General features: G+C 41.4%; 1 protein-coding gene across 3 annotated transcripts; it reads left to right on the top strand.

Annotated features, from left to right (window-relative positions):
* Positions 1–10,705: 10,705 nt before the first annotated feature.
* Positions 10,706–14,476, top strand: si:ch211-212d10.2 (uncharacterized protein LOC557710 homolog). 3 transcript variants are annotated; one of them, XM_041041126.1, is made up of 4 exons: positions 10,706–11,098; positions 11,578–11,693; positions 11,961–12,076; positions 12,292–12,314. In XM_041041126.1, exons 1-3 carry the CDS (start codon positions 10,909–10,911, stop codon positions 12,069–12,071), a joined length of 417 nt encoding a protein of 138 aa, XP_040897060.1. In that variant the 5' UTR covers positions 10,706–10,908; the 3' UTR covers positions 12,072–12,076; positions 12,292–12,314. The 3 variants fall into 3 exon arrangements, with proteins under 3 accessions (XP_040897060.1, XP_040897061.1, XP_040897059.1); XM_041041127.1 differs by lacking the exons at positions 11,961–12,076; positions 12,292–12,314 and adding an exon at positions 12,444–14,476; XM_041041125.1 differs by having other exon boundaries at positions 11,961–14,476.
* Positions 14,477–14,514: the final 38 nt, after the last annotated feature.

Here is a 14,514-nt window from a genome sequence, read left to right as displayed (position 1 = left end):
AGTTTCACATGCTCAAAGGACGAACAACAACTTGTTTTGCCACAGTGATTCATGTCTCAGACTTCTAGCCTTCAGGAGCAGTCCCAGAATGATATTCCTTTCAAGGTCTCTGAGTTTTCGTATTACAGGCCACTCATGATCTGGCAAAACATATTGTGAAATAGAGCAGGATATGGCTGGGGTCAGATGCAATAGCAGTGATGTAAGAATCATAAACAGTCATGAATTTATCATTCTGAGCTCTGAATATTTTAGAAGATTTGTAGTGGTGATAATTTGTCAGTATGAAAGAGTATTACACACACACACACACACACACACACACACACACACACACGACTGCAACACTATAACATTTTAATCACCGTAGGATGTTTGTGACTCATGAATGCTGCTCTCCACATCTTGCATATTCTGAAAAACTAACAAGTTCAAAACGTTGACTAAAAGCATTAACTTCCCACCATTTATGCAGAAGTGCTGTTGCTGCAGAAGCAGTAGAACCTGTGGAAAAGAAGAGTAAGCAGCCAGGATTGAGGGATGGTATTTGGAGCAAAAGAGACGGCTTGAATTCACTTCTTAAAAATATGCATAGCTGCAACTTCAAACAATAAGTACAGATTCAGCAATCCCATACAGGAATTCCTTTTTAACTTGGACAAAATGGAAATTTCATATTAACCACATTTGTTGAAGTAATTTCAGTTTTTTGCTCATTTGTTCTTCTTTTTCATTCTTCTACACTTTACCCTTTCAAACTTCTCAGACAACCAAAACTAAAGAAGCAAAAGATGAGTATGTATGTGGCCATGTATCGAGGTCATGACTAGCAAGTCAGAGCAGCTGAGGCGGTTATCTACGATTTGATCTGACACTAGCAACAAACAAAACTAGTTCATAAAAACCTGAGATGTAACCACAGTTTGAAATTCTCTTCCATCTATTATGTAGTTTACAGGAAATACAGATCAAAATCATAAACCATTTCCTGAGTTGTCGTAAAGCAGAATATCCCCTTTTTACCTTTCAGTCTTTGAGGGCTTATTTTCTATTATGTATGATCAGGCGTGAGAGATGACTCGATGTCAGTCCCTACTTATGGAAGTACTGAATTGGACAATCACTGGACCTTTGGCCCTGCAGATGGGACTGGAAAGACACTCAGCACCTCATTAAGTGTTCCAGTGTGACTCTAATGCTCCTCTCTCACTCTCAAAGGAAAGTCAGGAAGACAGAGAGGATTCCCCGGGCAATACGCAGGTTATTCCAACCAGGTAGCTCCTGCCCTGACCTAGTTTTTAGCAACTGCAACTTATTATAGTTGCCAGACCTGAAGTGAAATGTAGGAACATGTGGAAAACAAGAGGTGTCTGAGGCTGGGGCAGATTATGCTGCCCCAGATGTTGAGTGAAGTGTGGTAAAACAAAACAGCATTTTCACCAGCATTTTTTATGCCACGAATAAAGGCTAACTGAACAAGCCATCCGGAGTAGACCCTTCATTACATTGGTTACATTCTGAAAAATCAGTTGCATTGGTGCTGTGTTTACTGTGAGATTTAAATTTGCATCTGGTTGAGCAGCCATTGCTTTTGCTTCCTAATTGAAAAGAAGTAAATAATGATTCTATTCTTATCCTTTGAGTAGAGACATGCAGCACTGAAACCAGTGCACTGCAAAAACAGGAAGAAGCTTCCACTTTGAAACCGAGGCAGCTTTAGCTCTGAGGCTTCTGATTTCCAGGTGCCCCCAATAACTCACATGTGTGTTCACTGGTCTGTGGTAATCGGCTGGTGCATAGTGGTTTGGGTATATGCATGTTTGGGTATTACTGGCCTTAAAGCTCATCCTGTGGCCCTGACTTGTAAATGAGCACTGTGTCGAATGGAGTTTGAAGACTGTTTTTTCTCTGTGGATATACTGTGTTATAATGAGGTGCATATTCTTGATGTTGCTGAAAACCGATACTGGGCTTGAGGCAAACTATGTTGAGGCTGCCATTTGTAGTGTCCTGTGTGCACTGTGTATGATGGGCAGTTGAACACAGAGCGAAAGGGTGGCCAGAGTTCATTTTTTTGCACCAGGAGCCCATCTAGAAGGTTGATCCAGCCATGTTCAAGGTGCATGCATTATTTTTGCCATTGCTTTTAAAAGTATTTATGCTAACAGTGCAACACTGGCGAATGAGGGCCAGTGGACTAACTGAAGATTTGTCACTAACCGCAAGTTATCTAGTGCAACCATCTTTCTCTGTGAAACTCCTTAGTACCTGCGTGAGCTGCGTGTCTGTTATCTCTGCATTTACACACAACTTTGCATTTCATCACCACCACACCAAGATGTGGTTGATAGGCTCTCCAGGAAGTGGATTAGTGATTCATGCATTTTGCAGAAAGACTTGGGTTTGAAGAGTCGCAGTGGCACTTTGTGCAACATGGTAAAACATGTGAGGTCAGACGCTGGTTAAATACAGAGCTGCTGATGTTTTACATAAGCAAAATTGTGCTTATCAATTGTATTCTGTTTTGGCCTCCCATTCATAATGAAATGGTAAACTGTTTTAAAGGTCACATCTTTAAAACAGTTCACATTCTTTGTTGATATACATTTGTTGTTATTTACATTCATTATATTCATGCTGTCAGGTGAATATGCACACATGAAATAATGATTTAAGCAAACGTAATGAAGTGGCAGATTATGAATATAGTTAGCTTTGATTAGAAGGTGGCAGTTATGTGTGTGACCCTTGAAAACTCACTGTTTAATGCCAGTGCAGGTGTCTGGTCAAAGAATGGTGAGTAAGTGATCACAAAAGGAGGTTTAAGTTGATGAGACCAAACTGATGATTTATTCTTTTGTTTTGGCATATCACCCTGAACAGCAGTCTTTTAGAAAATAAACCCTAGTGTGGATGAATTCACATTTGGCCCGAAAACAACATTTTCAAACTTGTTCTCACTCCATGAGGCCTTTGTTTCTGAATGTTCACTTTCCCAGATGGATGGGTTCCCCATTACAAATCAGTCCTTCCCCTCCCCATACTGTAAGCCCTGTGTACTTTCATAGCCACTGCGGTGGCCTGGCTGGAGAGGCTGTTAGCCTGAGTGCTGTGATGTGGTTAGAAGCTGTAGGCCAATGCAGATTTCATCTTTCCCTTCATGGTCTATCAAATAGTCTTTTATAGAGCTGAGCTTTCTTTTCTTGCAGCCTTACATTCAGTGTGACCAGCTTAAACACAAGATTGGTAGACATGTCCAGTTTCATGTTGTTTTAGTGACCTTTTACATCTCCTCTGGTCATTACACCATCCGCTCTGATGGAAACTGGGGAACACGTTAGATCTATTGATGCTGGAGAATTTCCACTGTTGATCTCTTGAACAAACCAACTATGGAGAGGTATATGTCTTGCAAGGTTACACGCTGGGAGGTATCTCTTACCAAATGCACTGTTTTATATTCTTTCTCTAATATAACACAGGACACACACAAATTAAATTTTTGTTTACTTTGTGAGAAAGCCATCGGCCTCCATTATCCAGTCTCTGATCTATGTTGTTCCAGACTGTAGTATTCTTTCATAAAATGTCCTATGTCTGTTTTCCAGGGCCATGGAGTACAACATGTCCCTTTAAGAGTGCTGTTATAGGACACATGCAGATCAGTGAAGCCTGAAGTATCCATGAGAGGAAAACTAAGATTTAGTCTGAGTCAGGGATGGAATATGCAGCAGCAGCAGTCAGTCCTGTTGATGGCAACAGATGGGAACAGGTTTAATGTCTCCATGGGCCACTTTCAAATGCAATGTTCCAACAACGAACTACTTCCTCTCTTATGGGCCATAGTTACCATTATTTTCTTGTCCAAACTTTGATCCAAATGTATTTTTAATGCTCCTGAAGCAATGCGTTGTGTATTCGGTGACTATGTCAACTCTACAAAGTGCCATCTCTGGGTGATGGGATTTTTGTAGGCTGGTGTATTAAGTGTCTTGTGTGTTCGATGCCTGCAAAAGCTGGAGCCACAGTTGTTGCTTGTTGCTGGTCTTTGTGTACCCCAGTTCTGGATATGAATATGAATAACACTTCAACATGAGGAAGCTTGATGTTTCTCAGAGGGTCTGGTGTGTAGACGTCTGTAGACTGAGGGTCAAGTGATTATAGGTCTGTGAGTAGAACACCGTGTCCAGTGTAATGTTTTATAGCTTGTGTGTGTGTGTGTGTATACACGTATGTCTATACAGTGTGAGGACCTGTTTGAATTTCAAACCACTGAAGTGAGGACATTTTGGGGAAGTGAGGACCTTTTGCCTGGTCTTCACTTTCTGACACACCTCCAAATGGCTGTTTGAGGGTTAAGACTTTGTCCCCTCAAAGATAGATGTACAAATGTGTATGTGTATGTGTGTGTATTTTTTATCAGTGTCATATGGTGTGTGAGTTTCCTGTCTCTCTCTACTATCTGCTTCCATGGTTATATGCGTGTGAAGTAATTTACATGAGCAGTAAGGATGCATGACTCAGAGACAATATTGATTCAGAGACAGTATTTGCAATTTTAGTTTTTTCTTTTTGTTTTTTTGTTTTTCTGTCCTTGCAGTTATATGAAGTCATTTATTTTCAAATTCAAAATGAGCATGGCTAGCATGACCTTCTGAAGCTGCTAGCATGGCTGTAGACTCTGAGCCTTTTTCATTTAATATCCACAAAAAGTTTTGTGGAGTAAGAAAAGCAGAAAGAAAATGCTTCATGCAGACCTACCAGATGCTGCCGAGACTAATGTTTACATAGAATAAACTCTGTATAGGTGTTGTAGTCTGAAATGGCAGCAGTGTAGAGGTTGCATAATCTCAACACAAGCTGCTAACGTCAGTAACTCAAAATCATGAGATATCATGTAATATAGGTGTGTATTACTATTATTTAGCTACATACCATGAACTGAATTTGGGGTTGCTTATCAATAGCATATACCTTTTCCTGTTTAATCCAATCAGCGTAATATATCAACACAACCCAGCATAAGCCATATGGCACACCATAAAACCACCATCATAGGCAGGTCACGACAGCTGCACATCTGCATTTTCAGATGGTGAACTCCTGCCTGTTCGTTCTTCAGGCCCGACCTCCTCTAACAGTCTGTCTGCTAAGCTGGGAACCTTGAAGAACAAGATGTATTGTGTCTGGATATAATCAGGACTGAGGACACGAAGGAAGGAATGTAGCATTGTCTGATCTCTCCTGCAGACATGTTTGCTGTGGGGATGAAGGGGAGGGGGGGGTAAGACATTACACAGAGTGACTCAGCGGCTTGATGTCATGCCCTTTGCTGTGTCAGGGGTACAATTAAATTATGTCTTTCCTCTACGAACTGGTAAGAGAAAAACATTCTAAGGTTTAAGATGCGTGCAGGTCAAATAACTTGCACTTTACTAAGTGTTCCCATTTGGAAAATTGGTCTGACTCTTTTGTCATACTGTCAGACTGTTTCTTAGTACTATACCTAAGGAAATAATGTTGCACAGAATCAGGCCATATTAATCCTGTCAGATTACATCTCCAGGAGAGCAGCTCCCTGTATCTAAATGTCAACACTAACCTTTATACATGAGAAATGACATTGGTAAGTAGCATTAAGAGTGTCAAAATGAGTTTGCAGAGAGCTGCATGTTGACAAGTTGAGAAAGTAGGGTGTGATAGAGAGAAGAGTAGGAAGTATCAGCATTCACTTACATTTCAACACCATCGATCACACTAATACCACTGAGTCTAACCTCAAGAGAAACAAACAAGACCATTAATCAATGTTTCAAACTTTGCTTTCTTCTTTTCTGTTTGAGTTTTGATCCGCACAAGTAATCTTGACTGATGGAGGCAGGGGAAACAGCCACAGCAACATATAAAAACCGACTGACCTTGAAGTAGCTCAATCACAATAATGTACCACATGTTAAGCTGATTGCCAGTTAGCAGCAAGAGGCCTGCTCATTATCCTGTTTTCTGCAAGTTTCCATAATTCAGACGTAAATTTGGTCCAATGAGTCATCTCGCCTTTTACCCTTTTTTCCTTCACTCAGGCAGGCTTTATGTTTGGAAAAAGCCAAAGGATGCCTTCAGTCTGCATTGACTGCTGCCAACAGTTTAACATTGTGGATCTGTCAAGGTGTGAGCAGCCATCTCATGTCATTAGATCTTATTATTGCTCTGCATGGTCATATAACGAATGAATGAGACTATTTTACAGGCCCAGGTAGGGCAACACTGTTCACCAAGCATCATCCTGTTCTCCAAGACCCCGATGTGCCCATAAACACTGCTAAACAAATCAAAGGCAGGTCTCAAGAACACCATTAAGAGCAAGACTCTTCCACGGCCACCCCAGTAACCAGATTTAAACATCCTCGAACCTTTACGAGATTGAGAGCAGAGAGTGTAGAGTTGCCCCCATCCCTCACAAAAGTGGATTTCCTTCTTGACAAATGTTCTAATATCCCACTGCACTTATTCTGTGATTTGTGTGTCTAGAGTTAAAGGTTTTTTCTCGTTATTTGGTTTTTATTGTATTGTCCACCCCCTGGATGTAAGACTTGGTATGGACTGTGGAGTGTTTGGAGGGTGAGGGGGTTTGTTCCCGCAGCACAAGAGCCCCAGTCCTAATGTCAACCTCAGCCCAAAGCACTGAAGCCTCTCAAACTTTGATTTAAGTCACCTTTAACAGTTTTCTTTTACTGCCAGTCGACTGTTCCATACTTCTCTCCAATCAATATAAATTCTTCAGTGTGGGATTACCCATAGTTCATGGATTTTATCATATGAAAGAAAGCAATTACAACAACAACCATGTGTTTACTTGAACAATCTCCTACATGGATGTGGGACTTAATAACTTATCACATAATGTGATTAATGGAATGGAATTATGCACACGTACCTATACTGTAGCTCACCTACATGCAGCCCAGAGAGGTATAATTTCGGTTTGACTATAATGTAAGCAGTGTCAAGCAACTCGTGTAAATGGAAAATTTGACTGTGCATACCAACCATCTCTATCTCATAAGTAAAGCAGCAGACCCTGTGCACATGCTGCCAATGTCAGTACCGTCAGGAACCGTTGAGACAAACACCATGAAATGGGCTACAGGATAAAGAATTTGGATTCATCACCATGAAAATGAGTGAGGTCTCGAGTCCTGTCTCATGGCGCATTTTCTCAGCTTGTGGTCCAGTGACCTCACAGACTTGACATGATGATGGTGAACAAATCACAGCATGTATGACTGAAGTCTGTGAGGGCTCAGTATGCAAGTCCAGAGCATGGACATTTGCAGCCTCTGTTTCTCACTTTCTAAATATAATTATAGCCTATATTTATTAGTCATTATAGTAACAAGTATAGTAAGAACAGACAGTGCTTTCTGCTATATTTAAACTTGCTCTTGATCATTTCAGACAACCCGTCATCTCCATTTTTAACATTAGAAGGCTATTAATTACAGGTTATTCCCTAAAGCGAAGTCAGCAGCATTGCAGACTTTACATTAAGTGTGCCTTTATGAAAGGGCCCTCAACCATTTATCGTTTTCACAGTGGGACAGCGCTGAACCTTGGGGCTTATTGGGAATGCAGGTCTGTGGGTCTGTGAGGGCAGACAGTGGGACTAGGCCGAGGAGCCAGTTGTGGCTTCAGCTTCCTGTCCAGTAAACATCAAAGTTGAGTCTGGATTTGCATTTGAAGTGACATAAGGAGATTGTGCCTATTCATGTTCCATAGCTATAGAGGACATCAAGTGCCAAGAAAACAGTAGTGCTATCCTTATCCCAATAGTGCTCCTTATGGGAGCTTTAAATCACGCTGTCCTCAAATCGGTTCATGAAACAAGAAGCACATTAATGACAGGATCTGTTAGAACAAGGAGCAAAGTGAGCAGGTAGCGGTGTTTTGAGTTTGGCCAAAGCATTTGCTTAGCTAATGAAAACCACACTGGCTGGAGAGCTGGTCTTCCATCCATCCTTGGCCGATGAGTTAAGAGACTTTTGAGGGTGGTTGCTGGGCTGTGGACAAGGCGAGGCTAATGATGGATGACTTTGGGCTCCACTCTCGGTCTAATGTCTCATCTGAGCCAGACTTTCTCTACACCAAATTTTGCCCCATGCAAACAGTTACACTGTCCAGTGGTCGAAGCGCTGCAACGAGATGTCAAAGAAATTTATGGACAGTACAATACTCCGGTGATCATTTTGGCCTGTTTCTCTCTGTCTGCAGCTTTGATTATTAATCCCATCCAGCCTGCTGATTCAAATTTTCCACAATACATCATTTTGATTTCTACAATTTTTTTTTCTCTAGCTCAAATTACTTGGAGCTCATTTAATTAGATTCACAGTATGCACACAGCGAGTTTTCTCACCTTTCAGCGCGACAGAGCGGAGCTGTTGGTGATGACTGTCAGTTTTTTCAGTGCCACCTCAAACTTGAGGACTGTCCACTTCACTGTACAGCTTTTTGGCTGAAATTCTCAATGATCCATTTCATAACCTCAGAACCCCTCCCTGTAATAAGTAACACTTGGCAGCACTGTTGAAAATAAACACCTTTGGTGATTTTCCAATCTTACCCTGCTGTGTGAGTGGAGGCTGCATGATTCAAGCCTACGTGTGACAGTCAGCATGCCAAAATATTCCCAGCCGTGTTTCACTGCTGGCTATTTGGGTTTTATTCTGGGTATTTCCACAGAACAGAACTGCTGTAATAATGACATACTGTTAAACTCTTGCTGAAGCAAACTGAAAGTCACAAATTGTTTTATTTTTCACGTTCAACAGCTGTCATTTTGCAGTGGCCAATGAGTCATGCTTTAATTAAATTGGTCCTCTACCTGTTTGAAAATTACCAATTGCTAGACTGACTGGAAACATCATACCTTGTTTTAATATTTGATTTGCTTAGGGCAGTTTTTTTGAGATGGTACACTCTGAAAGTAAAAAAAAAAAAATCACAATTGCACAAAACCATACAGCGTAATGAACATGGCAGTGCAAATGTGTCAACAATGTGATTGTTACAATGGGATATCTCTGCAAGAACAACACACAAATGACCATAATACATTTACATAAAATGCTAATCCTTAACATTCAGATTTCATTCCGAACTGTTGGCATGTACAAATCTTTCGTGGACATGCCTCATCAGCCTTCACACTTAATGCATCTACATATCAAAGTTTTAAAGGTCATAGGCGGAAACTTGAGAAATAATAATGATAGCCCTTTGGTCTGTTTAAGCTTTTAGCTTAGCACACAACAAATTCGGTCACTTAGCTCAGGTTTGTTTTTACTGGCTTTCCCCTATTCTTCAGTGATTTGACTTCACATTTACTTTTGCCGGGATCCAACTCCTGACAAGATGCAGTAGCATTCTTTCTCGCTGCGCATGACATGTTTTCACAGCATTACCGCTCTCATCTGTGCTCATGCTGCAGCCTTACATGAGTCACTTTCTCAAAGTCAGGAATCAGAACAAGTGGCCTCTGTTATGCATCACTCCAGTCTAGACAGTAACTCACATTACTTGCAGGCTAAACTGCCAGCAGCATTATTACTGGCACAATAAAGCGATGGAGACAAAGTGAATAAAAGTTGAAGAAATGCAGATCATCATTTATGGTTTTTTTATTTTTCATAATTTGCCAATTGGACAAATTTGTAGGTGGCTCACAGCTCAACGTCACTGCTAGTGGAAAGGTCAGTTTTACACACTGGTGATAATTAATAGTTATTAATCTTATTTGATCAGAGACAGATGGCCTACTTACACACAAGTATAAAAGGTCTCATTGAGGTTAAACTGACTTAGCTCAGAGATCCTATTTTATGATGTATCTCTCTGAGGTTAAGTTTTATCTCCCCTATCAACTTTTATATGCTGACTAGGGAGGGAATTTTGTTTTCAGTGAGAGACAACATCACACAGTTGAGTTACATAAACAACATCAGGCAGTTGATTTGCAGCATCTAAAATACCGGTATTGGTGGAGGCACACAGTTCACAAACAATATGTAATAATGCTAAGAAACTGCACTGTGGAAAGAAAAGAAAAAAAAACTCGGCCTGACGAAATCAGCCAAATACCTGTCTGGAGCACAGAACAGAGTGGGGTCTGCCATAAAAGAACAATAACAGGCTTTATAACTGATAATTGAGAAATAGTTTTGAACTATTTGCACACTACATAAAAAAGCAATGTTCCACATTTACCACATAGTGTGGGAACAAGTCCAACACACTGTATATTTAAGTGTTCTCAATAAACTCAGTGGGCCACCAAGATAGCCTGGAGAATGCTCAAGTTGCATTGTTTGAACATAAAATGGTGACTTAATGTCACAGATTGACCCTAATCAAAGAACAGGAAGGGTCTGTCTGGGTCTTTTCATAATGAAACATGCTCCACAGTACTCCCTGCTAAGGTTTAACATGTCTGGATCACTGCTTGCAAACTGCAGCATTGGCATTATTTTAAAAGCAGCCGCATATTTACATGCGCAGATGATAAACCTTTACTATCATTTTTTTCTTTTCTGTCGGTCAGCCGGTAATATCTGGGTTACCCATTTATTGTCTGTGGCAAACATTCATTCGCATCCACAGCAGCTCAGAGGCAAAGCAGCGGCGCTTGTGCGCTGCGTAGCCTCGGTGTGACGACGTCCCGGCTGACTGGCAGGCTGCAGCTAGGCTCGGATGCAGGCAGCCGAGTCCGCACGGCTGACCGTGGTACCAGCCGGCCTGGTGGTTAGCATGGAATTTTTGCACAGAGCGAACTGCCAAATGCATTTGCACCGGCGGAAAAAAAGAGACCCGTAGTGGCGCAAATTACAAAACCAGTTCATTTCGCCGTTCTTTATGGCTTCTGGCTCCGGGAATGAAGAGGGAAACACGGAAGGCGTTTCATGGAGACTCATAGGCCCGGCCTCGGAGCTTTCCAAGAAGCGCTGCCGTCTAATGTACTCCTCCCTCGGCTACGACTCTGATGTCTGCCTGTTCTATGTGAAGGGGGAGTTTTTTGCCATGGACGCCCGCTGTTCGCACTCCGGTAAAGCCACAACCCTATCAACAGCCAGACTCATACTCATTAACCCTTTAGATGTTGTGCATGCAGCGGCGTATTAAGCATAATAGGAAATAGAGCCTACTATAAATGCATCTGTTGACGACTTCAGCCGTACATACACGTGGAGGTCTCAGTGATATCATGTCATCATCTGCAGCTTATCTGGGTCTAGGCCCAGGTTGCGGGGGCGACTGCCACCCAGTCCGCAAGGCACCGAGGTCCTACGGCACCTCCCAGAGGTGGGGAGCCCATGGGAGGTGGTGCCGCCCGTAGTGGGGCTCAAACCCACAACCCTGAGAGATTAAGTCTCATGCTCGACCAACTGAGCTAACCAGTCGGCCGGTCTCAGTGATAATCTACCAAATATAATAATTCAAAAATCTTCCCAGAAGGAAGACAGCAGAAGTCATTTATTTTGAGAAGAAACTGTGATTTCCTGTGTGTGCCCCCCCCCCCCGCAGGCGGTCCTCTGTGTGAGGGGGACATTGAGGAGGCTGATGGAGTCCTGCAGGTCTTCTGTCCCTGGCATGACTATGACTTTGACCTCAGGACTGGGAAGTCAGGCACCTCCTTACAGGTCAGTGATGAAACATGTCCTTGTTTCATAATGCTATATTATTTTTTCCACCAGTTTATCTAAATGTCTTCCTGTGCTCCTCATAAACACACAGAATACACATTCTAATATCTAGTAATGAAAAAGCATTAATAAAACCTGCCTTTCGGCTGCAAAGATGCCTATATGTGATCATTTAGAGCCACCTGACATTGCATTATCTTTAAGTACTTGTACCTGTCAAACTTTCAAATACATCATACAAAAAACCCTTAATTGTAAACCCAGGAGGCAGGAAGCTTCGGTTGCAGACTGCAGCGAGGAGCCAATGGGAACAGTCACAGCTTGATGCAGTCAAATCATGCACTTTTATCAGATGGAGGAGGTTCTACTGATTGAAATGAGTCAGTTAAGATCATTTTCCCCTTTTATTCAATCAAACATGTTTTGCTCCCGTCTTCTGCTGTTTGGATGAGAGAATCAATGAAACAGTCCAAACAAGAGCTTCAATTTCCACGAACATCTCATTCTGTCCTCTATTAATCATTTTTTATAAACCGTCTTTTTTTTTTACACATCGCTGCAATGAAATCTAACGACAAGTGTTATGTTTTCACAGGAGGATTTACTATCTCTTTAATACACCGTAAACGTGCTTGTGCTTTGGCACATTAAGGTGCTGTCAGAGTTCCCACTGCTTCCACAGTAGCTCTAAGTGGTGGGTTTCTTCTCCATCTTCCAGCTCTTGTGTCTTTGTTCTGATTGTTTCAGCAACAAGTGTATGAAGTCAAACTAGAGGACGGCAACGTGTACGTGAAACACTCCAGTCGTCTCTCCTTACTGCCTTTTCCTGCCAATCAGAAAAGCTGAACAACCTTTGCCCAGCTGCTTCATCCTTCAGCCCCATGGTTAGACCTCAGATCGTCTGATTACGGAGCCTCCTGCCTGTAGCGAGCCCGGGCTATTTTTAAGACTTGTTCCACAAACCCAAGCCATCCGAAACATTCCTAAGCCTTATCTGTCATTTTCTCAGAACTGTTTTCTGCTTTGATTGCTGTGGACTCAGGACGATATCAAGAAGACTGCCTGAAGAGGACATGACATCATTAAATTGTTTCAGAGTTTTTCTTGCTGCCATTCCAGGAAGAGACTCATCCCAGATGCTGAACATGGAGAGCTGTCAGCCAACTGCTGACCTTGACGACACACCAAACAGTGGCAAATATGCAAAATGAAAACACACATTTTACTTTTCTCAGCAGATGTTATAAAACTAACCAGCATATTTGATTATTGGCATTATAAAACTTTTCTATATTTTAAGGATTCCTGAAGAAGATCATATTACTACATCTGATGAAAATATTACAGGGTGAATAAGTTTTGAAGTAAATCCTTTTTTCTTTACATCAGAGCAACTCTCTACCTGTTCATCTATTTGTCAGTCTTTGCAAAAATCATAATTGCTCTTATGCGATGAATTCACATGCAGATAGAAATGAAGTTTCTTTGGGTTTTGCTGTCTTATTAGAGATAATGTGAGTCATTAACATATATGCAAAATGCAGTTCAAATCTAGTGATCTGTAAATTGAAAGAGACTATGAGGACAAAATGAGCAGTAGAGTTCAGTAAAAACTGAACAGTGCCATCTTGATGTCTTGACAAGATGTGCCGATGATGATTATCAATTATGTGGTGTAACGCGGACGTCCGAAAATGAGAACCATTGTATTGGAATAAGCAATACAAGTCTTCTTTGTATGTAACCATGAAATAATCAAATATAATGACATTTTCTTTCAACCACTACCAAACTAAACTGTCTCACGTTCGCTGCTACCCATGATGGTTTTCCTTGTCCCCAACAAGCGTTACCTGTGGTCTCAAACTGTTTGACTCACAGACAAGAAATCACGCTTGCTGAGTTGTGGCCTTTGGATAAATTTAGACACTTATTCCAGTGATGTCACGCAACAGAAACTCCCTTTCAGAATTTGAGTTTTCTGGATTGTTTTCTAACCCAAATAGCGTTCCAGCGAGTAGAACACACATGAAGGGCACCGCAATTACGACTGCAGGCAGCCCTGGTGCTAAGATGTCTCCATCAGCATTTCTCTCCATTCCTGGCCCGTGCACAGACAGGTTTGTCTGTTACTGACGCAATGGGATTTAAAAGAAACAGTTAGTAAGGCGCCGGAGGAAGGTTCACGACCTGAAATGCACCATTGACTCAAGAAAAATGTGTTTTTCTAGCTTTGTGTGTGTGTATGTGTGTGTGTGTTTTCTTTATTCCTTCGTGGTGAGAGCAGTCACTCACTATATTTTCTGTCAGCTCCGTATTCTGGCAGATGCACAGAGCCCAGTCTAGTAGGTGTCAGTGACAGTGTGGCACAGTGCTCGTTTTCCTCTCTGCTGTGTTCCCTGTTGTGCAGCTTTATTACAGTAATAATTCCACTGCCTAAAAATGGCTGTCATGTGATGCAGAGGTCTCACTGTGTGCATTATAACTCATCACCTGGTGAGGTCAGACTTTTGCACTGTTTCCTCAACTATTTTTCATACGTTCAGTTGATTTTAACCTGTTTATTCCTTTGTTGTTTCTTGTGTGAGCTATGGATCTGGTCTATATGTTAAGAATATCTGCTGACTGCGTACACTAACTTGTGGTACGTTTAATTTTAGCTGTGTAATAGTTGTGAGTTAGCATTGTTTTATTTGTTGTAGACCGTGTCTATTGTTATTTATGAAAAATTATGTTCATCTGTTATTTAATTCACAAATTAAATGATTTTCTTAGCATTATTATGATGTATTTATTATAAAATAGACCAAAACTCATT

This window comes from Toxotes jaculatrix, chromosome 6 (genome assembly GCF_017976425.1).
Source record: "Toxotes jaculatrix isolate fToxJac2 chromosome 6, fToxJac2.pri, whole genome shotgun sequence".
Classification (NCBI taxonomy): domain Eukaryota; kingdom Metazoa; phylum Chordata; class Actinopteri; family Toxotidae; genus Toxotes; species Toxotes jaculatrix.
The sequence above is the reverse complement of the archived record's forward strand: the minus strand, read 5'-3'. Positions and strand labels throughout refer to the sequence as shown.

What these genes read in the sequence shown, in the direction of transcription:
- si:ch211-212d10.2 (XM_041041125.1), top strand. Translation starts at nt 10,909, where the DNA reads ATGGCTTCTGGCTCCGGGAATGAAGAGGGAAACACGGAAGGCGTTTCA. An exon ending in CGCCCGCTGTTCGCACTCCG is followed by an intron (nt 11,099 to 11,577) that starts GTAAAGCCACAA and finishes CCCCCCCCGCAG; the next exon opens with GCGGTCCTCTGTGTGAGGGG. An exon ending in AGTCAGGCACCTCCTTACAG is followed by an intron (nt 11,694 to 11,960) that starts GTCAGTGATGAA and finishes TTGTAAACCCAG; the next exon opens with GAGGCAGGAAGCTTCGGTTG.